The sequence below is a fragment of the Mchenga conophoros genome, linkage group LG5 (genome assembly GCF_057382185.1).
Source record: "Mchenga conophoros isolate Kocher_MC1m ecotype Shallow Benthic linkage group LG5, M_conophoros_male_GT1.1, whole genome shotgun sequence".
Lineage (NCBI taxonomy): Eukaryota > Metazoa > Chordata > Actinopteri > Cichliformes > Cichlidae > Mchenga > Mchenga conophoros.
This window is the reverse complement of record NC_140530.1, coordinates 28,779,486-28,803,003: the sequence shown is the minus strand read 5'-3', so window position 1 is coordinate 28,803,003 and position 23,518 is coordinate 28,779,486. Positions and strand designations below refer to the sequence as shown.

At 39.0% G+C, this 23,518-nt stretch overlaps 1 protein-coding gene across 6 annotated transcripts in view; it reads left to right on the top strand.

Annotated features, from left to right (window-relative positions):
• The window catches only part of chd6 (chromodomain helicase DNA binding protein 6), a 98,185-nt gene that overhangs the window by 29,665 nt on the left and 45,002 nt on the right, over window positions 1-23,518 (top strand). For all 6 annotated transcript variants that reach the window (XM_085274703.1, XM_085274704.1, XM_085274708.1 and 3 more), the window contains exons 3-4: window positions 18,881-19,520; window positions 21,944-22,088. In XM_085274703.1, the coding sequence (XP_085130829.1) occupies window positions 18,881-19,520; window positions 21,944-22,088 (785 nt within the window). The remainder of the gene's footprint in view (window positions 1-18,880; window positions 19,521-21,943; window positions 22,089-23,518) is intronic.

The following is a 23,518-nucleotide window of genomic DNA, read 5'->3' as shown; positions in this document are numbered from 1 at the left end:
CTTGAACATCTTTCCAGAAATGCATTTCTGTACAAATAATTCTGATATATTCATTCTGGTGGAAATTGTTCTACCTGGTATGGTAATCCAGTATAATACCTTGCCAAATTATTTTGTGTTGAGTGAAACTTGTGGAAATAAACATATTTTGTGTTCTAACACTGTGTCCTCGACCTGAGTCCTCTCACACAGGACACAGTACAGCTTTGTTAACTCAGATTTGTCTTGGTTAAGCTAGTTTAAGGTCATCTTATCTGCTAACTCCAGAAATACAGAAGTTTTCTCTTTTTACTCTCTGATTCAGGCGTTGTTGTATTGGTGCAGTGGCTGTGTTAATTAGTCTGTTTATTTGACTTGTGTATAATCATTTGTAGTGGCATGAAAAGGCTGAGGGCCTTTATCAGTATCAGGTAAAGTGAAGTTACAGTATCTGTGCTTGGTCTGTAATATTGTTTGGGAATGTTTGGATGCAGCCAAATAATTCCTTGTCTACACTGGCACACTAAATCACAGTTAAGATAACAAAACATGTCAGCAGTAGAATTGGTATGAAAGGGAAAGAGCTTCATCCTTAAATAATTTAGTTTCTGTTTTAGGCAGTGTGCAATCTTACTTAAGGCTTACATCAGTTTGTTTACATGAGAAAAGTGATGAGATTTTCACTGTCGCAGTGATGGTGTGTCTGGCATCTTTCAAGTGGCCATCAACTTGTCTGGTTATCTTCCTGCCACATCTCGAAGCCACAGTGATAATGTCATCACGGCACAGTGATGTGGAGGAAACTAATGTCTGTGTGGTAATGTTTGTACAAGGCTGCTGCAAGATGTTGGGAAAATGATAACAAAAGTGAGACAATGTTGATTGTTCAAAAAGAGATGGCAGGGAAATATTTTTGTGTAATGAGGGTAGAGATCGTTTGTAGGAGCAGGACAGATGGTAGGAGTCCCGAATTTATGTTTTGAAGTCTTTAAAAACGGATTCGTCCAGCTGGTAACAATTCTCTTAACAAAAAAAAATACTCTGTGTGTTTATGTCTCCTTTGAAGCTACTGTTTCATTGTAGCTTTTCCATTGTACACCAGCAGATTGTAATAGATAGATTTTAAACAGTCTAGACTGGTTAAAGTGCGCACTTTCAGATTTAATTCAAGGGGTTGACAAAAGTATTGCATAAACTGTTTAGAATCCAGCCCTTTTATACATAGTCTCCCATTTTCAGGGGGCCAAAAGTTGGAAAGATGGGAGAGTTGCTTCATGGGCAAGTGAAGCCTATTCCTTCATTATTCCAAAACAAACTAATTGATTCCAAGTACTGACTTGCTTTTGGTAGCTATTTGTTTAAATCCTCAGCATTAGGTCAAAGAGATGTTGATGTAGTTGGAGGATGCCATCATTAGTCTTGGAACTTGAACTACCGATCAGACAGATTTAAAACAACCCAAAAAACTTGAGGATTGGCCAAATCAACAATGTTGTACGTACTTAAAAACAAGTCACTCACCATCACAGGAACAACAAATCGGCCTCATAGACCAATTCAGTTTTTTTTTTTTTTTTTTTTTTTTTAATATACTGTCAAATCACAACAGCAGTTGCCCCAAGGCACTTTACTGTAAGGTAAGGTAAAGACCCTACAATAATACAAAGAAAACAGAGAAAACCCAAGCAAGCTTTGGCGACAGTGGAAAAGAAACTCCCTTTTAACAGGAAGAAACCTCCAGCAGAACCAGGCTCAGGGAGGGGTGGCCATCTGCTGCGACTGGTTGGGGGTAAGTGGATGAAGACAGGACAAAGACACGCTGTTGAAGAGAGCCAGAGATTAATAATAGCTCATAATTAAATGCAGAGAGGTGTATAAACACAGTGAGTGAAAAAGTTGACTGAAGAAAAAGCACTGCATCATGGGACTCCTGGTCCTGCTGGATCTCAGCTCTGCTTTTGACACTGTAGATCACAGTATCATGATAAACAGACTCGAGAACTTGTTTGGGATTACTGGTGTTGTTTTAAAATGGTTTATATCATATCTGTCTGAGAGATCTTTTACTGTTTGCATGAATCATGTCACATCAGAATCAACAGTTTTGCCGTGTGGGGTACCTCAGGGATCTGTCCTGGGTCCAATTCTCTTTTTACTTTATGTATTTCCTCTAGGCCAAATTATTAAGCGCTATAAATATATCTCCTATCATCTCTATGCTGACGACATCCAACTATACTGTTCCTTCAAAATGTCTGAGTTTTATAAATTGTCTAATTTAAGTAATTGTCTGACAGAAATCAACAAATGGTTATATGACAATTTTCTCCAACTAAACTCTGATAAAACAGAAACTCTAATTATTGCTCCAGACCATATGGTCCCAGAAATTAGACAGCATATCAGCTTCTTAGGCCCTTACGTAAAATCAAGCCTTAGAAATCTCGGTGTCTTATTTGACAGCTCGATGTCGCTCGAGCAGCATTCTAAGCAGCTAGTCCGAAACTGTTTTTATCATTTACGGAATATTTCTAAACTCAGACTAATGGTATCAAAGCTTGAACTTGAGATGATTATTCATGCTTTTATTTCTTCTCGTTTAGACTATTGTAATGGCCTTTTTACTTGTTTTAACAAATCAGCCTTAAATCGTCTTCAGACTGTGCAGAATGCTGCAGCACGTCTCTTAACAGGCACCAAGAGAAGATCGCATATCACTCCAGTCTTGGCCTCCCTTCACTGGTTGCCTGTAAATTTTAGGTTTCAGTTTAAAATTTTAGTTCTAACCTTTAGGGCCCTGCATGGTCAGGCTCCTCAATATTTATCTGACCTGCTGAAATCACATACACCTTCTCGGGCTTTAAGGTCATTAGATCAGAGACTGTTGGTGGTACCACGCACTCGTTTTAAAACTCGTGGTGATCGGGCCTTTCAGACTGTGGCACCACGGTTGTGGAATTCTCTCCCACTGTCTCTTCGCTGCACGGACTCCATTGATTGTTTTAAGAAACAGCTGAAGACATTTTTATTTAGAAAAGCATTTGATTAATTTCTTCTTATGCTGTTTTTATAGTTTTATTGTCTTACATTGTTTTATTTACTGTTATATTGTTTTACATTCCCATTTTCTGTGTTGTAAAGCACTTTGTGATTTTTATCTGTGAAAAGCGCTATATAAATAAATTTTACTTACTTACTTACTTACTCCCCCAGCAGCCTAGACCTAGACCACTGAAGATAACAAAAGTTGGATGATCACACAAATTTTTTTCCTTGGTTAAGTAAAACTTCTTTCACAACATCTGCCAAGAACACTCATGACAAGGTAGGCATTTCATTGACAAGGTCTAGAATCAAGAGGCGCTTTCATGAATGTAAACACAGAGGGTTTACGACAAGCGGCAAATCACTGGTTACACTCAGCAGCAAGAAGACCAAATAATCTTAAAAAAAAAAAGATTTTGTCCAGTTCTGGAAATAACTGAACAAAGATTAAGATGAACTTGCATCAGAATGATGGGAAAAGTATGGAGAATACTATTGTATTGTAACCAGAATTCTCATGTGACTGCTGATAGAGGTAGCAGTATGAATTTTGAAGTTTACAAGGTTCAAGGTAACTTTATTTATACCCATAGGCAAGGTAAATTTGCTTTACAGAAAAAATGATAGCATTTGGCATCCCTTCAAAAACACACATACCTAATAAAGATATAAACCTCCCTGTAGCACATATATAGTAATTTAAAAAACTATACACTCTGCTCAGATTCAGCCAAATGCTGGCAAACTGATTGAACAGTGCTTCACAGAGCAAATGGGTAATGACCCAAAGCATAGTGAAAAAGCCAAACCATTTTAGATTTTAGGAAATCGCTGACTGCGAGATATTTTCATCTAAGTATTAAAAATGGAGGACTATGTGTGGCTGTAATTCTAAAGCACTTAATGTAATATTATTGTGAAACAACTGGCATTAAAGCTGAAAGTCTACACCTCAGTCACACATTGATTGTTTGCTTTAAATCTAGCATTTGAGCTCTCTGCAAATTCTAAAAGGTAAAAAAAAAGGAATTTTCCTAAAATGTGATAACTAAAAATGAAAATAGCTACAAAAAGAAGAATTCAAATCAAGCATATTATTCTGGATAAACAACGTCCAGCATTATTTTAAACAGGGAAAATTTCCCAAACTATCCAGCATTACACCATCACCATAGAACTATCTGCCATGTCAATTAAAGCCCTAACTGTTGCAAATACCCAGAAAATGACAAATTAAGTACAGTTGGCGCCATAGGATTTTGGACAATGAAACATTTATTGTAGCTTTACACTACCACAGTTATTTTAATGAAGAAAATCTGCCTCCAGCTGAAGTAATTAAAAAGCAGTACAAAACAGCATGACGTTTAACTTCCTTTAACTGGTTACTTTCAGTATGAATCAATCTATGCATTGCTATAAATGGACAGAAAATACCTTTCTCAAAATCTTAGTTTTTAGTAGTTGTGCAGTTTGATAGTTTATTTAATAATTAAACAAATTTATAACAGCTCTAGCTGTGCATAAAAGATGATGATTTGTAGCTGTGATGGCACCATTCCAGGTTTAGTTCCTCTGTATCTGACAAGTGTATTTAAAGAGAACTATTCTGTATGCTGAAGCTTGATTTTTATTTTTTATTTTTCTTTCTTTCACCATCACAATCCATGAATCAGCAAGTGTATGAAACCGTGATATCTGCACTTCAAGGTAAAGCAAAGAAAGGACGGAATTCTTTTCTGTCTGTGAGGCCTAGATTCAGTCACTTTGATCATTTTTGTACCAAGCAGCTGAAAGATCCGTCTGCAGCCCTCCATCCTCCTGCGCCTCCTTCCATCTTTATTTATTTATTTAGTTTTATAGGGAGTAACAAGAATGTGGCTGTCCTCTAAGCTGGAGTTCCCTTCCTTTAGCATTTTGGTGGAGTCTCCTTTCTTTATTCTAAGTTTCTTCATTCGCTGAAAGCACATTTTTCTACTCTCACAGAAATGCTACACATGACAGGTTTTCTTGGATCAGAACAGACCTTTGGGGTTTGACTAAAACATTATCGCGTTTGATATAGTAAAGGCATCAAACCTGTATTACTTTAGCTGATAGAAGTTATTTACATGGATGTTATTTAGAATTTCTCCCTATTTAGAAGTTGTAAGTAGTTAAAAACTGTAAAGATAAAATACATTTATGTGCTAAAGCATAAAGTTTTCTGTGTAGAAAAAAAATCTGCGTGGGTAGAGTTTATATAATCAAGTGCCTTAAAACTCCATTAGGGTGTGTAAGGAAGACCAAAATGCTACTGAACCTAAAACAAGATGTGTAGTTACACACTCATATTTCCAACATGTAGTCTGGCATCACCAGACTACAAAGTTAAATTAGTCAAAAATCTTTTAGTATAGTTTTAAGTTCAAGGGCATGCTAACAGTGGACAGAAGCCATATTCATCTTAATGCAGCTGGATACACCTGTAACCAGTTCTTCAAACCAATTACATGTCCACGTTTTAGTAAAAATAATTGTATTTCGAGTATCTTCATTGTTAGAATCTTTAGCATTATATATCGATCAGTGTTATTGATTGTATCACTTTTTGAAATATAGTATCAGTGCTGTGCTGATAGTCTAAATTCATGTTTTCCCACAGATTTTTGTGATAGTGCAGTGAGGTTTGTACATGAAAGAAGACACACCCATACTGACTTAAACAACACTATATGTTTTTTGAAAATGAATGGCAATTAATAGTAATAGTCAACTCCCTCTCTACTGGGTCTCATATCTAAGATGGACAACTGTGTATCCTTGATTAGCTGTGCAGAAGCACATGAACAGGTTTTCACCTGCTGTAGGTTCAGGTCAGAGTGGCCCAGCAGCTTGCACCGGCATTACTGTCACCAGCTGCAATCTGCGACAGTGGACTTGAAGTGTCTCTGGGGATGAGAGGCAAGTTAACGGTATTCAGCATTACTGCGACTGCGACCTGGTCATCCAGCTGGTGGGGAAAGAAGATAGGAATGGGTGGGGCTAGCGGTTTAGCATGGACTGAGCTGGAGAACGATTGAAATAATTTTTGAACTGCTATTGAACATTTTAGATGCAGTCAATGCTTAGAATAGCTGCTATGTTTAACCTGCATCATGACGTCAACTCAAGGAGTTGACGGAACCCTGATCTCCACGTTGTTTTTAAAGGCATCTTTAATTTTACTGCCAAAACTTTTCCCTCATTGTTCATATGTCTAATCTTTCACGAAGATGAGCAGTGGTGAAAGAGCGCTTAGCCTAGCCTGAGTGTTTGTCACATTTACCAGTTTTGCCTGTTGTTCCATCTTTGAAAGGAAGCAGGAGCATTGATGAGACTGCAGTACCCGTGGTCTGTGTGTGTGTGTGTTTTGCTTATTTGCGGGGCAGTATTATTGATTCATAGGCCGTGTGATTGCAGCCTCCCTCAGTTGTGTTTGGTTGGTTTTACTGGACAGGCAGAGGCTGCTACACTGCAGCACGTCACTGGAGGCTGTGTGTGTGTTTGTGTGAGGACAGTGGGAGACGGTGTGTAAAGAGAAAAACCGTGCATTTTTTATGCATGTAGTCATCCTTGTAAGCACATTGAACCGTGAAGGTGTGTGTGTGTGTGTGTGTGTGTGTGTGTGTGTGTGTGTGTGTGCACGCACGTGTGCGAATGAGTGTGTGGTGGTGTGTGTCTAAAACGGGCATGTATGTCCATGTAGTCAGTCATGTAAGCACATTGAGCCATGGAGTGCCAGTGTGGGAGTGAGGAAGACAGTTAATGTCTGTGTGCACGCCTGTGTAGTCAGTCATGTAAGCACATTCAACCATGACACGATGCCATGATGCTGTGTGCGTGTGTGTACCCGTGTGCGTCGGGGGGAGGGCTACTGTTGCTATGTTGTTGTGAAGATGGATGGCAGCGGCTCAGGTCATTACTGATCCTGGGTTAGCTTAGCAGCTAATTTTAGCTTCTAGGTTACCCATAACTGTGTCTGAGCTTTTTTTCTATATGAAGAGGCACAGGGAATGAAGGTGGAGCGAGCTGAGCGTGGAAGTATTTTCAGTGATTACATGCCTCAGATCATCTGAGGTTAGAGGTGTGAGTGACAAAGCTCCTGATTCTTCTGAGCCTCAAACCTGATGAGAATGTGTTACAGGTCTAATCCTCACATGATGCTTTGCGTTTCCATGCATCTATTTATTCAGTTTTGATCTAACAAGGGATTTTATTAAACAAATGAATAATGAAGTACACAGAAGACAAAAGAAGTTGGATCTTAACTTGAATCTTGGATCTTGTGTTTTAATTCAACTTTTACCCCAGTCTTCATTAAACTGAGAACTCTCACTTGTGTAACTAACAGTTTGCCTGTTATAACAATTTGATTTAAAACAAAGTTTTGCCCAAGTGTAAGAACAGTTTTTAACAGCTTTAAACAGTTTTTTTTTTTTATATGATTATAAGGTTTTTGCTTAGTGGCAGGTTGACTTTCCTGTCATTGAATTCATACACATTGTTTCAGAGAAACTTGGGTAATTGAGCTCAGCTTTCATGCTCAGCTTTCATGCAGGCCATGAATTTGCATTAACCTACCTGCAGTTGCTGCACATCTCTTAGCTGCTTTGCAAATCACTCCACCGAACCTTGTTTCCTATGCTGCACTTACAGATTTGCAAATTTGTGTGTTTGCAGCACAACACTATTATGGTTAATCTGATAAAGGTTTAATGCTTTCTGTTCTTAGGCACATTCACACATTGTATGAGGTGTATGCGGAGTGAAATACTATATAAATACTAATGCGCATATATAAACACTCTGTGGTCTGTATTTATAAAAGGACTTATTTGAAAATGACATTTGCTGCAGAATGATCACATAAGATGGCTATCACTGATTTGTAGGATTTTTAGGTCATTATAATTTCAAAGCAGACACATTAGCTTTAAATTTAATGACTTTTCAAAAATAATGCAACTGTCTTCCTTGTGTACGTGTAGTTTCAGTGAAGTAATGAGTATGCTCTGCACAGGAAACTTGTGATCTACTGATCATTGTTTATTGGGTGTAGTTTAGTTAATAGAGATGTGCTTGCTTTGTGATATGGTCGTTGTTTCAGGTGAAGTTTGTGGCAACATGCAAATGTGGCCTACTTGATGAGTGGTAATTCCTTTGTGTTGCTCATTCTGCAGTGAGTGGCCTAGTTCTGCCCGCGTCCTTCATCATTTCACACATTGCGCACAGATTTGAAAAACTTTATTATTTCTTCCACGTGTAAATTGAAAAAAGCTGATTCTGAGATGTGGAAAGAAACAACAATATGTTCCTGTCAAACCTTAAAATGAATAACTGCTGTTTTTAATTATTACCCTCAAGAAATACCAGACCAGATGAGCCCCACACTAAACTTCCAGGTTTTTTTCAAACTAGGATAAAATATTATCTTAGTTTAAGCATTTTGTCTAGCTTAGTGGCTGCTCAATCCTGCACCTTTGACTCTGTGTTTGTTGTTGGGTTTCTACTCCGCAAAGCGCTCCCTTTAAGTTGGTACCATTTTTTTTTTTTTTCCTTCTTCTTTTTACATTTTGCATCCCAGATTCAATCAATCTGTGGAATAAAACCCACTGGGCGCAGGATAAAAATCCACTGCTCTTGTGGAAACGCAAATAAGTAATAACTCTTCACTTGTGGCGGTCAGCCCTGTAAGGCTTGTTAAGGTCCAATCAAGCCAAGCAGAATCCAGACTGATGTTTTTAGAGCTTCTTATCTCTAGACTGAAATCTAAAAAATTTAAATAAATTGAATTAAAATAAATATTAGAGCAGGGCGATATGACCAAAAAGTACTATAAATATTAAACACAGTGCATATCACTCCGAGGCTCCTGCCTACGATCGCCGTAATACTCCGACAATCCATCGAGCGGTGCGGTAACACGGTAATAACGACGGTCCACTAACATGCTCTACCAAAAATAGTGCTTTGTTGTGTATCTGACGGACGAAAGCTAAACCAGTTCCACACCACTGAAGTTGCAACATTTTTACAAACCAATTCTGGTTCATCTGTTTCATTCAACGATCCACTTTCGCCCTTCTCATTCTCCGCCGCCGCCATGCTTTTTCCGCCATGTGCGTATGAAAACAAAGGCACTGCAGATGTGCGTTTTACCCATATTCTATCACCATATTTCATTTTCTTATCGTTGCCCAACATTATACCGGTATTACCGTGAACGGTATGATATGGCCCAGCCCTAATAAATATTATAAATATTATCATTTGAAATTATGTTGTTTCTTCTTTCTGGTAATTTGTTTTCCAGCATACTTTCATATACTGAAATGCATAAGCCATCCATTAACCAAAAGACCTGGTAATATCGTGTTTGTGCAACTATTCCTCATCACAGCAGACCTGTTGAGGTCGCTAAAGCGGAACAGCTGGAGGAAGTAGTTCTACTGCGGGGCGTTACTTTTAGGACATAATTGTTTTTTCACCAATTAAAATAAGTTGAAGACATCTTTTGGCTGTGCTTTAAAAGGCAGACTTGCATACATGGCTATACATTCTCCAAATGTGGGTTTGTGTACACCGATCGGTTCCACACACTACAAAATACAATTTAATAGAAAAAAAAAAAAGGAAAAGTTGTCCATCTTATTCGATGGATATCATGAAAAGACAGAAATGTATGTGAAACTGCTTAACACGTGTGGGACTCAATACAAGCGACATGCTGTAGTGCACAAAACTGTCATCCAGTTTACTGGCACATGAGTGGTAGGTAGTCTTTTTGCATCGACAGCTCCCAAAGACATGACCGGTGACAGTGTCACACAGATCATTGCAGCAGCACAGAAACCATCAGTTTATAAGTCATATTCTTTTGTTCATATTACAGGAATTTCTGTTTTTATTGTTATCTATTTTAACAATAAAAGCTACACTAATATTTATCAATATGCAGGCTGATAGTTGGCTTGTGATACTGATATTATTACATGCCTGCATTGGAAAATACTCATGCTGACAATTTACCTTGTGGAAAAAGTTAAAATTGTCCAGTTTCCTCTCTTGCTTGTTGAAGCTTTTGATGTTAACACCCGTTTGCACTTTTAAGCAAAAATGGCTATCAGTTGACCTTAGCCGAGGGTTACTTCATATTTTTCACTCCAGGGTATCTCACCCCGGGACTTAGATATATTACTTTGCCACTCATGTCATGTAGGGACTCTGTAGAAGCCTACTCTTGTTTCTTTGCCTCTTGACCTTTGCTGATCACACCTACAGTTTTCTTCTCTCTGCAGCGGTGGAAAAGTTGACTTTACTGTGTGGTTTTTTGTTAGGCGTGGTCTGTCCTTTAAGACGAGAACCACAGCCTGTAGGCAAAACTCTCACAAACGGATGGTGTAATGCACCAGAGTTTGGCATTTTACCTTTGTGTTGACAGTTGAACACAAACTGAAATTTAATTTCATCTTACCCAGTTTGTCTTTGCTGTTTCTTCTCTGGTGGGCTTACCTGTCAGAGCTGCAGAAAACTTTAACCAGCTGATGTCTTCCATTCATCACTAGAGACTAAATAAGGAACTGATTAATCAGAATCAGAATCAGAATACTTTATTGATCCCTGGGGGAAATTATTTTTTGTTACAGTGCTCCATTTTAAACCAACATTAAGACAAGACAGACAATACGCTAACTAAGAATAGTACAATATATACATATATATACATACATACATACATACATAAGTCACTTATAAATAAATATTTGGAAAAGAAACATGTGTAGCTGTAGCAGCAAACAGTGTGTTAAGTGGATGCGTTGTACAGGGAGATGGCCACAGGCAGGAATGATTTCCTGTCGTTCAGTGGTGCTTTTCGGTAATCTCAGTCTCTCACTGAACGAGCTCCTGTGACTGACCAACATGTCATGGAGTGGGTGGGAGGTGTTATCCAACATTGTCTTTATCTTGGACAGCATCCGCCTCTCCGACACCACCTTGAGGGAGTCCAGCTCCATCCCCACAACATTGCTGGCCTTACGGATCAGTTTATTAAGTCTGTTGGCATCTGCGACCCTCAGCCTGCTCCCCCAGCATGCAACAGCATAGAGGATCGCACTGGCCACCACAGACTCATAGAAAATCCTCAGCATTTTCTGGCAGATGTTGAGGGACCTCAGTCGCCTCAAAAAATAGAGACGACTCTGGCCCTTCCTGTAAAGTGCTGTGGTGTTTTTAGCCCAGTCCAGTTTATTGTCAATGTGTACTCCAAGGTATTTATAGTCCTCCACAATGTCAACACTGACCCCCTGGATTGAAACAGGGGTCAAGTGTTTCCTGGTCTTCCTGAAGTCCACGATCAGTTCCTTGGTCTTTGCCACGTTGAGCTGCAGATGATTCTGCTCACACCACGTGACAAAGGAGTCGACCACAGCCCGGTACTCTGTCTCATCATCCCTGCTGATGCATCCAACCACCGCAGAGTCATCAGAAAACTTCTGAAGAAGTTAGCCAACCTAGCCGGTAATTTTTAATAAAAATAGGTAATAAAAAGAAGTGTTTACCTACTGATGCATAAAATTTTTCCTGACAACATGAAAGGATTTGAAAATAAAACATTTCATATCAACGAAATAGTTATTTAAACAGTTGCTTTGCTGAATCACCAATTGAATTAACTTAATTTCCAGCTAACAACAATTTGCTTTACAGCTTTATTAGTTCTACTTTTAATTAACTACTTTTTGCAGTGCTAGTGAGACATGCACACATGACAAATACTTTTTCTTAAAACATGAACAATTGATGAATCAAGAAAACTATAAAATAAATAATTGTTACTTTCAGCTTTGCTACCTAAACTATTGCCTCACTTTATATAAACGACTCAAGACTTGCTCTGATTTCTGTGAAAAATTGAGTAGAAACTCAGCTCAGCATATAAAATTGTGCAACCTTGATAATAAAAATAAAAAATATGTGACACAAATCTATCCTATTAAATCTTCGAAAAACAATAGCTTTCTTGGAATTCCCTGCTCTCTAAGCAGTTACACATGCAGATATACCGGCTGACAAAGTAAGAATGAAATGAAAATGGCTAAAGACTGAATGACCAAAAGAAAGAGAAAAAGCTTCTGATGTATGAGCTGACGTCAGAATCAGAGAGGCTGTCGGTCTGTACAGACATACAGACAGCAACGAAAGAGTTACCATGGTGACCACGTGTTTACGTTCACCTCCCCTCTCCCAGCAGCTTTGGCAAAGAGAGCCAGTTTCCATGGCAACGGCCCTGATACCCCCTCCTCAAACCCACTGGCGACTAGGCCGCTCAGCGTGTGTGTGTGTGTGTGTGTGTGTGTGTGTGTGTGTGTGTGTGTGTGTGTGTGTGTGTGTGTGAGATTCATTGGGATGATTCCTCATACCTGTGTGAGAAGCAGTAAGCACATCTGCATTGACATCACGAAACAAGGCTAGTCAAACTCAATTCTCACCGCATAAAAACTGCAGTTATGAAAACAAACGCACCTGCTCTATGTATTGCATACACTGGCTAAACGCACGTCTGAGTGCCATGCATTTTTTTTTTCAGGCAGAAATGTCCGTTCAACGAGGATTTGGATGCAGACGCAAACATATGCGAATGTCACTCGGTCATTCCACATTCACATGACCGGGCGAGGTTATTTCTCTGCAGACCATGTGCCCATTTTCTCCACTTTCTAAATACAGTCAAGAGCGTCAGAAAGGGCTACAGCCAGTTTTAAACCCTTTACCACTCCCTCTGCTTTGCTGTCATAGGAACCACACCATCTTTCCTCTGACAAGCCTCCATCAAATGTGTACGTAGGTGTGTTGGGGGAATCAATGCTTTGAAAAGTCTGTCTTGTTGCTATTAGCCCCCTGAAGTATGTCAGGCTACATTTTCATCAGCTGCATTCAGAACGGCACCTTTCTGATTCAAAATTTAACATAATCACAATAATGAGTCTGCGCTGGCTCATTTTCAGAACACAATCGCTTCCTTTGCCAAGTGCAAAAATGTGGTACAGCTTGTGTTAGTGACATTGGTGCAGAAACATATGGGCAATGTACAGTCTTTCCAATTACTTACATATGGACAGAGCACACAAACAGCAGTGCCACATATGGCAGGGCCTGCTGTCCATAGGACTTTATGTGTAGTGAACACTTGAACACAGCTGGTGGATATAGCACACAAGCAAGGTGAGATTGAATTTTGGCTTTTATTATATGGGAAGTTTATATTCAAGTCACAACACATGAATAATTATTGATTTTAATTGCACTAAATAATTAATACAGAACATGTTGTTCTGTAGTGGATGAAAAGCTTGTAGCAAACATTTGATTTGTTATCACCACACCAAAGATTTCCTCTTAAGCTGCTTCTTTTTCAGAGATAGTGAGGACTTTTTTGTCTTACTTTTTGTGTTTGGATTTTAAACTAGTGCTTTGATGATTGTTCAGCATCATCATTTAGTCAGTACTATTCTCATTGGCTTGTTTGTACTGATCTCCTTCTGTAGGTAAGTTATAGTTCTTCTGATAGCTGGTCTTTACTTTTCCCTAACACTGAGAAATAGCCTCTATGTACACATACTTAAAAGGTTATCTTAGCTGCAGAGCCTGGTGTAATCCTTAATAGCGGGTAGCAGTTGCTGTCAGACCTAAAGTGTAACACTTGGGTAAGTAATATAGAGCACTTGTGTTCAACATTATATCTGTTTAATTATTGAAATGTGGATAGAAACAAAAACACTGTGGCTGGCAGGGCATCAAAAAACCAAGAGAAGAGAAAATGACGCTGTCAAGTGTGCCAATAAATTTAAAGTAACAATATTTTTGTTGACCCTGGTGTTTCAATGCTAGAGTGCCACTGCAGGTTTACCATTGCCAGGGGTTAACTCAACAGATTATACCCACTGTAGTTAAATATTTATAGTGACTAAAAACATTGTCTGTAACTCTGATTGTAAATGTGTAGTATTACTGATCATTTTCTGTAATTAATTTTACACTCATTACTTAGAAAAGTCCAGGACTGCATTCTCTATTCACTTCACCCCTGCTGAGTGGAATTGATGTAATTTGATTTCTCCAATCTTTCTATGGTTCGGTGTTTAAAATAATTGTTTTGTTTTTTCTTACTTTTACCTTTTGAATCTTAATACAATCTTTATGTTTAATATTTATGGCAAAAATATTTATTATACATTTACGCAACTTAGAAACAACTTTTGAATTATTGCTAGTTTAAGTATAACCTTGTTTATTTTGTGTTTTTTCAAGTAGATGATGTTCTTCCATGCTTGAATAATAATGTCTTCATTTATTTGGACCAAAAAAACCCACTAGTCTGTTACCAGTATACATGCCAGTGTAACAAATGTGATGTTGTTATTCATTAGAAAAATGTGTTTTTTGTTATTTTGCTCCCTTGAATGGTTTGCTTTCTGTCACAGCACACTTTGTTTACAGAATAGATTAGGCTGTATTGTCCTATCCAGCAAGCGTAATGGGACTGTTTCATCTTCAGCCATATGTAAATCCTGACTACAAATGCTTTGGGTGCATTTTCAGGTCTAATCCTCTTATGAATCAAATTTTGAACTTCTAAACCAAAGGCTCTGACTTGTTAAATTTAGTTGTTCCTCCCCAGGGAGTCCCGGTTAATTGATTAAAACTAGCACTTATGAAAAGCAGTGAAGACGCAGCAGGGCATCTGTCTTGGGGATTATGTTTCTGTAATAAAAACTGTTTGATATCTAAAGTGAATAGGGGCGTAATGGTGCACTAAATCCATAGTTTGCTATGCACACTAGTAATAGAGTCATACTTTGATATCATTTTCTGTACCGCAGAAAAAGCAAAGGAAATGTCTAAATTGGCATTTGGTGTTATGTTTTAAAAAAGGGGAACATTTAAAAAGCGTCTATCTTGTCATGATTATCTCTATAACGTTTGAGGTGCTTAAATGCTTTTAGTAAGCAAGACTGACATCTAAGTCAAGTGCAGTATATTCAGTATATTGCTGTATATGTGCTTCTTTCTGTGAAGAACGAGGACACCCATGTTATCTAAAGGAACTTCTTGGTATTGTTAGTGAACAAACTAACCAAATGCCTTGTGTTTACATGCATTGTTAACTCACTGAACATGGAGTCATGGTGATTAATCTGTAAAATGTGATTAATTAGATCTTGTAATGTGAGCTAACATATTGTATGCGTTTCGTGAATAACTCACACTGCAGAAAGCTAATAGACAACAGCTACTGCTCTATGAAAATGTAACTTCTGGGAGTGCAGGTACAGACATAAATAGACTTGTGACAATAGCTGTTTGTATCAGCTGGAACCAAACATCCTTGCATCATAAACCTAAGTGTTAGCAGTCTTTTTCAGCAATTTATAAATAAGTACACCTTCCACTCATTATGATGATGTGGATGCAAAATTGTTACATTAACGTGCAAAAAATAATGTTCAGTTTTTATGGTGTAGATTAATAAACAATTCAGTGAAATAAATAAGTAAATAAATACATTTAGTTTTTCCATGCTTTTCTTCTTAATGTTTCAGTGTAACTCACTGCAACGACTCTACTATGAGTACATTTCAGCTAAAGTTGCAGATGATCTCAGCTATTGCTTCTGCCCTTGCTTATTCACGTTCCTCTTCTTTTGCGTTTTATTCATTCTCATTGGCTACAACTATCTCTTCTTTGTCGTCTCCGGTTGTTTAGCTGTGACTACAGCAATGCTGGAAGTCTACAAATTAATTGCACAGATGATGACAATGGTGGAGCGTTTCCCTGTGTGTTTTTGGAAGTTTAATTTGCTACTACCTGTCCAGATTTTAATCCCTAACCCAGCTTTTGCCTCCTCCTGAACAAAAATACTGACCAGCTATTTTTCAATATTCTTCTGGATTAAAGGAGTGCACATGAAGTGTCACATTTAAAGAATTTACATCATTATTTACACAACCTCAGCTATGCAGAGCCGCTGTGTCTACCCACATGTATTTTGTTATACATGTACAATGATTATAAAGGGCTTTTCTATTCTATTGTTCCATCTTAGCCATCTACCCAATCATTGCCTCTGATACTGGCAGCATTTCTTTGTAGTTAAAAAAAAGTCCTTATAAGGCAGTGAGTGGTGTTATTTTAATAGCACTGATGTTTGGTGAACAGCTCCCTGGTTGCCAAATATACTCTATAATATACCTGGATAGCTTGGCAGGTAAAGTTTGTGCATGATATGTTAGCAATCCCTTCAGGGTTTTTCTTTAATTAAGCACAAACCTGCATTTGGACTCAGAGATAATTGGTGAGTAAAGGGCACCATAGCTTCACAAAACACATAGTTTGTGCTGGTGTATAAAGTATGGCAACAATTTTTTGTATAAATGTCCCAAAGTAGGAATTGATGCTACGATGGAACGTTATATCACGTTGGTCAGATGTTCTGATTTTCTGTGCCATGTTAATGTTCTGCAAAGTATATTTTTCTACTCAGTATTCAGCATCATGCCGGAGCAGAAGGTAGGAACTATAACATAAAATTAATTATTGAAATTATTTTAGTACTTGCCAAAACACAGTGGTGCCATAAACCTTATTTTTCTTATTTTAAAGTACAAAAATGTCCTACGTTTATCCTGTTTGTTATCTCAATTACAAATCTCTAATATCTAGCATCTTTCTTTTTTATATGACTGCTTTAAGTTATGAAGTTCTCATTTGTTTCTTAGCTGAATACCATCTTGAATATCTAATAGTTCACAGCAACTGTTAGGTTTAGTTATGACGCTGCAGAGTCACAGAGTGGGCAACATCTTGTTAAAGCTCTTGAACTGGCTGTGATAATACAATAGAGAATTTGGATTTGTGCTAAATATGAGCAATATGCCATCATATTCCTGTAGACTGGAGTTCATCATTGGATGCAACACCTTAGAAATGCCTCAATCAAGCACTGCAGACTTTAGTACAAGCTGTGTTTAACCCCATGAAATTGCAATCTCTTTGTATTTGATATAAAGTAACCAACGGATTTTGGAACATCTTATCTGCATTTTTGATTTTAGCAGATAGGTACAATTTGCCCACATGTTATGCTGACCTTGAGGTCCACCTACTAGTCATGAATATTTATGGTTGCCAATATTTATGCAGTCACAAGAGACTTATTAGCATACTTGAGCTTCGCTTCCTACCTAATTTCAATGAGATGACAACCTGATGTCATAATCAGAGGTGGACAATGAAGCTAACTTCATCTATTCTCCATTAATGTTAGAGATATAGCCGTGATGGAAATGACCCTTTTGACATTTACAGCACTGCTTAAAGATGATGCAATAATTCACGTTTGGATCTGTTAGGTTAGAGTGGAAGAGTGCTGTGCTGATTGAGCAGTTGGGAGCAGTGTTGTTGAATGGACTTTGCATTTTTGACTGTTTCAGAATGAGGATTTAGGAATATGTGGTGTCACAAGGTCCTCGCAACATCGCATGGTTTGATCTATTCCGAAATTAGGGATATTTCTGAATGTATCGCTATCCACTACTTACAACTTTACTCATTTTTAGCCACTTTTTTTTTGTGTGTGTGTGTGTGTGTGTGTGTGTGTGTGTGTGTGTGTGTGTGTGTGTGTGTGTGTGTGTGTGTGTGTGTGGGGGGGCCTTTTTCAGCTTTATTTGATAGATACAGTAAAGAGAGGACAGGAAAGTAGGGGATTGTCTGTCCATTTTAACTAAAAACAAATAAACAATTAATAAGATGTTAAGTTTAGTTTTAGTTTGCTGTGACACACCTGGTAGTGAATCAAAGCCAAAGGTCAGATGTTGCACAGTAATAACTAATTTAAGAGTCAATAAATGACCTGAATGTTAAAGTCCAAGAGTGTTTTGACTAGAACATCAGTGTGGTAGTTGGTCCTGGGTAGGAGGAAGAGAGGGCTGTGAAGTCGACCAGAGTTTGATAGGTGGAAGGCATCATATATGAAGGTTGGCTTCCTCAGGTTTCCTGTCAACGTAGACACCTGCTGAAGGGCCTTCACTAGACGATTGTGTGTGAGACATTGGGCGTGCAAAATTCAGTGGGCCTTCTGAAATGTATGCTGATCGTGCAGAGAGGCCATGATTTTGAAGCAAGTACTCTGTGTTCCGGAGGCATTTTGGATCGAGAGAGAATTAAACCAGGAACTGAATGAGAATTTTCTTATTAGGGTTGTTGCAAACGGCAGATTTTTCTTCGATATTAATCAACTACCATTATTGGAAGCTTTGTCTAATTTTCTCCTCAGTTCATCTCCACCGACTCTGAAGAATATTTCCCATACTATTTGGCTTCAGTATGTTTATTTGAATAGAGAAAATAAACAGCAGTGTTTTATTTTTATTTCGTTTATTTATTTATTTATGTATTTATTTATTTATTTATTTTTGCTATGTGTTGAAAGTGAACCAAAAGAGTTGAGCTGTATGCTGTTAAGAGCAAAACAGCGAACTGAAAAATGCAAAGTTTCACAGGGCTGAAGGGAACTGGCGAGTTGGGTGTTAGTTCTCTGCACGTCTGATGCTACAGACATTCTTTTTAATGTCACATGTCTTCATGAGGTTGATAATTATTTTTACATACTCAACGCTCTGCTGTTTTGGAGGACTTTTGCTTTGAAACGTCTGCTCAGGAGGTATTCATGAGAAGAATTTAAACCAAGCAGTAAAGTAGAGATGAGTAGAATTTATTAGTTAATAAGGAACAGTATAATGATCAACTGTATTTATGACACACTCTTCTTTTTCAGATGTTCACTGGCCTCTTGAAGCACACACCACCTCAGGCCTCTGCTGCAGCAGCCTCTTCCTCGGACCAAAACAGCAACGCACAAACTACAGCTCCCACAATCCCACGGGGACACCTGGTTGTGGGCACCAAGGACCAGCTCCGCCTCCTCACCCCTGTGGGCAGCACGGTGACATCCAATCACTGCACCACATCCGGGGTCCACGCTGCTAAGCACTCCGGAGGAGCGCCACGGCCTCCCTCCTCTATGAGCGAGGAGGATGATGGAGGTGGCGGAGGCAGGGTGAAGAAGAAACGAAAGAAAAAGGACAAGAGGGAATGGGAGAAAGCAGGAGTGGAGTGTGAGGAAAAGGAGAGCAGCAAACCAAAGAAACGAAGGGAGGAGAGGGAGCCAATAGTGGTCTCCCTGAGAAAGAGCAAGGAACCCAAGGAGGGAAAGGAGAGAAAGGAGCGTAAGGAGCGCAGGACCAAGGGAAAGGAGGGCAGGACAGAGAGTGAGACGGTGCTGAAAAATGTGTCGGGAGTTAAAACGTCAGGTGCCGCCGTTTCCCCGGGATCGGCTCAGATGCCTGTCAAGGTTCCTGGCAAAAGAGGAAGAAAACCTAAGGTCAAAGTCCTACCTCCTGTACCCTCGAATCAAGGTTTGAAGAGTGTCAAGTGTTTTTGTTTGTGTGGTAGTGACAGCAAGAAGTTTTGGATTGTGTTTTTAATAGTGTAGTTTGCTTTACCTACAGTAGGGATGTGCATGATTAGTTTACTAGGCAATTAAATATTACTGCCCTTGTTAATTGGTACCAGAAATACTTTTAGGTTAAGCTACCTCTTCATAGCTTATTAATTTATCCCATCTGCAAAAAGTGTTTATTCTGATGTGCCACATGCCGTTTTTCAAGGCTGTGTCCGCTGACAGCTTCTTAATGTCTAATGATGGTACCAGTAGTAACTTTAATTAAAAAAAAATACACCCAGGCTGCTTTACTTATGTGATGGTGGCAGTGTTTGCTGTCTGCTAACCTCTGCTGCTTTGAAGTCTGTGTGAATGAGTGTCTCGTTCTGTGTTTTGTCAACAACCAAAGAACAAAACCTTAAAAATGTGATGACAACAGGCGTTTGAGCTCGAACAGTTCAGGACTAATTGGCAGGCGAGGATGATGCCTGTCCTGTTTGTAAATGTCCTTAAATCATGATCAGACATGTCAGCATAAATATAGGTTATTATAATGCGATTGTTGGATTTAATTAAGACCGAGTACGCATGGTTATGTGTTTGCACGTGTGTGGGTGGGTGTATTAGCATTCTTTCAATAGCTGAAGAACAGAAAAAGATTTTCTGCAAGAATTATATCAGTGCATGTTTGATGATGCCAAACCCAGCAATAGACTTAGATGACACTGAAAGTAGGATAATAGAATTTATATGTATTATTGAAACAACTACAAGCTGCATTTTGGATTCTTTGTCAGTGCTGCTGACAGTCCACTGTTGGCTTGGGGACAGTGTATACTCTCAATGCTGTTTTTGCGACCAAACAACAACAAAACAAACAACACAAGAAAAAACCCCACATGTTCCCCCGTGGGTGAATATTCACGGTGATGTTGACATTCTTGGTTAATAAGAACATTGTGCCTACGTCAAGATTATTTTCATCAGCGTGCAGACTCTTCCTTTTGGATCATGTTTGTGGGGTTTGGTGTTAAGTCCTGAAAATTATTGAGTTTGTATAAAATTTAGCCAAGATATTAATATTTTCATGCTCTGCCTATGATGAATTAAAAGAACGTACTGACCCCTTAATCGCTTAGCTGGACCATCAGGTCAAAATGTCAATATTTCTGGTACCGTATTTCCCGGACTACAAAGCGCACCTGAATATTAGCCGCACAAGCTAAAATCAGGGGAAAATCCTGTTTTGTACATACATTAGCCGCACCTGACTAAAAGCCGCAGGTGTTTCAATGTTGACTTATCATATGTAAGAGAATATGCACAATGGGAATTGTCAGGAAAGAGATGGCTGTTTGGAGACATCACTTTTATTAATATTTTGAAAAACAAGTTATGGGTACATATTTGCACATGTAGTACATAACAGTAGCCTACAGCACACCAGAAAAATAGATTCGGACTACCTTTTAGGCTCAGGTGCAGTGACACAGCTTTAACAAGAAGAAAAGTCAGTCATTCACCACCATCTTTCTCTTCTTCCTGCGCACTAAAACCACCAAAGTCCTCTCCTCCAGTGTCGGATACAAACAGGCTCAGGATGGCTTCGTCATCCACTCTCCGCTTCTCTCCTTCGTTGTCACTTTCAAAACCAAAGAAATCCTCGTTGTCAGTGTCGGAGTCGAACACCCTCTGAAGGGCCGTGGCGGTGTCCTCCTCTCCATCATGCAGCAGTCCAGCCCTTCGAAATCCGTTGGTGATCGTGGATGTTTGCACACTTTTCCACGCTGTCAGATTCCACCGGTGGAGTTGGGCATAACTTGCTTTTCGCAAGTTTATCGCCGCTCATCATCCACGCCTCCCGCTGAACGCGTACCGCTACTTTGAAGTTTGTTTTTCGCGCTACTTCGTACGGCACTACGTTGCCTGGCGGACGGACATGTGACTAACATACCACTCTTGAACCCCGATCCTTCCGCCAGGCAACGTAGTGCCGTACAACAGCGGAACACACAAAACAAATCGTCTTACGATATGACAAAAATCATGGACAATCCATAGAAAAGCCGCACCTGACTAAAAGCCGCAGGGTTCAAAGCTTGTGCAAAAAGTAGCGGCTTATAGCCCGACAATTACGGTACTTTTGTTTAGTGGTATTTAGTAAATGTAAGCCTGCTTGCCAGCCAAGTACAGTGTTCAAGAATGCAGGGCGTTGCCATACAACGGCCCTAGCAAACTAATATTAATACATGTGCATCAAAAGAGCTGTGGGGAAAAAAGAAAAAGAAAAATCAGCTTCAGTTTAAGAATGACTAAAGTTATCATGGAAGTGTGACCACCGCCGCTTGTCCTGTACAAGAGCTTGCATTAACTCACAAATTTCCAAATCCTCTTCAGCTCGTCCTACCCAAGGAGTCCACACAAAAGTCCCAGGGGGGGCACACGGCACCCAGGCCGCCCACAGCCATGGTAAGAACCACGGTCAGGCGAACAGCAAGACGCCAGTCCCGTCAGCGCCAAAACAGAGGGGTCGAAAACCCAGGTAAGACTTTCGGACGGGCTAACAATTCATGGGTGGAGAGAAGAATTTACAAGGAGAATATTGCTATAGGGAAAAAAGGTAGAGAAAAGAGGCCACACTAGAAAACCCCTTGAAGTGCACAATAATGGGGTAAAGCGAGGAAGTCGGCAGTAAACCTGTCGTGTGCAACAAATAATGCAGTTCCTTGGTTACAAATATTTCACTTTGAAGCTACATTAAGGAGAAATACTAAAGAGAGACCCAGGACATCATGAATGCATAGTAAGGTTTTGACCTTTGCAAAATAAACCACTAAAGTCAAGCTGGTGATTTCTGGAATTTGTGAATTTTTGAAAGCTAATTAACTTTGGAAATGTGTTTGAATCTTAATTTTAATGTGAAGATAAACAAACACGTCCATGCAAGCTGATAAAATGTTTCTCTTTATCAGCCACGCCATCACTTCAGAGATGCTATTCACGTCTTATCTCACAAACCTCTTATAAGCACATGAGGATGTATAAATATGATACAGATGCATATACCTTAATAACAGACTGTTTAATTGCAGTTGACAACCTTAGCTGTTCTTCCTTTACTGTCATTGCTATTCCCCCTTCTATTAATCAGCTCACTTTTTAAAAGCTGAGCAATTGGAGGGTAGATGGAGGGAGCACTGACACATCTGCCACAAATGCTGCTACTGTCATATTTTATATCCTCAAATAGTAATCAGGCTTTTTTTTTTTATTTAGCTCACCTGCAGAACACACCTGTATTAAAGTTTGATCAGCTTAATTTCTCATGTCTTAATACAGAAACTCATTTTGATGAGTAACTGAAGTGTGATCACAAGATGCACGCGTACATTTTAAATAACATTAATAACTGCACTCTGAACTTAACCAGACCTTCCTGTAACCCTTTCGTATATTAACAGCCTTACTGTTTAAGTGGATGGAACCATTTAATCTCTTAGTGGAACTTTTATTGTAAAGCATTAGCATGCGTACGATACCCAACAGCAGCTGTACCAGATTGTATTTCCTCAGCTTGTGTCTGCGGCCAGGCTTTTATTTGTTCTTGTCATCTATGCACTTTGCCATTTTCAGACCTAGCTTTCAGGTGGCTACTGTTGGTTATTTTAAGAAAGAATGGCAGACTTTAGACAGGATTTCTTTGTGAATTACATTTGTGCTAGGATGATCTTAGATGTGTCACAGCAGCATGCAGTAACTATTGGGTTGTGGATAAAGAGAAAGATTGGAGCTCAAGAGATTGGTGTAGACTGGAATGCATATTTGTGACAAGTTGAGTTAAGGTTATGATGCTGTAATGTGAATGAGAGAAAGGAGATGGTGTCAGAGAAAGAGCAGGTTTCTCAGACAAAAGCAGTACATGTGCAAGCAGAAATTTATGATGAAAATAGTTTGGAAGAAATGGATTGTGAA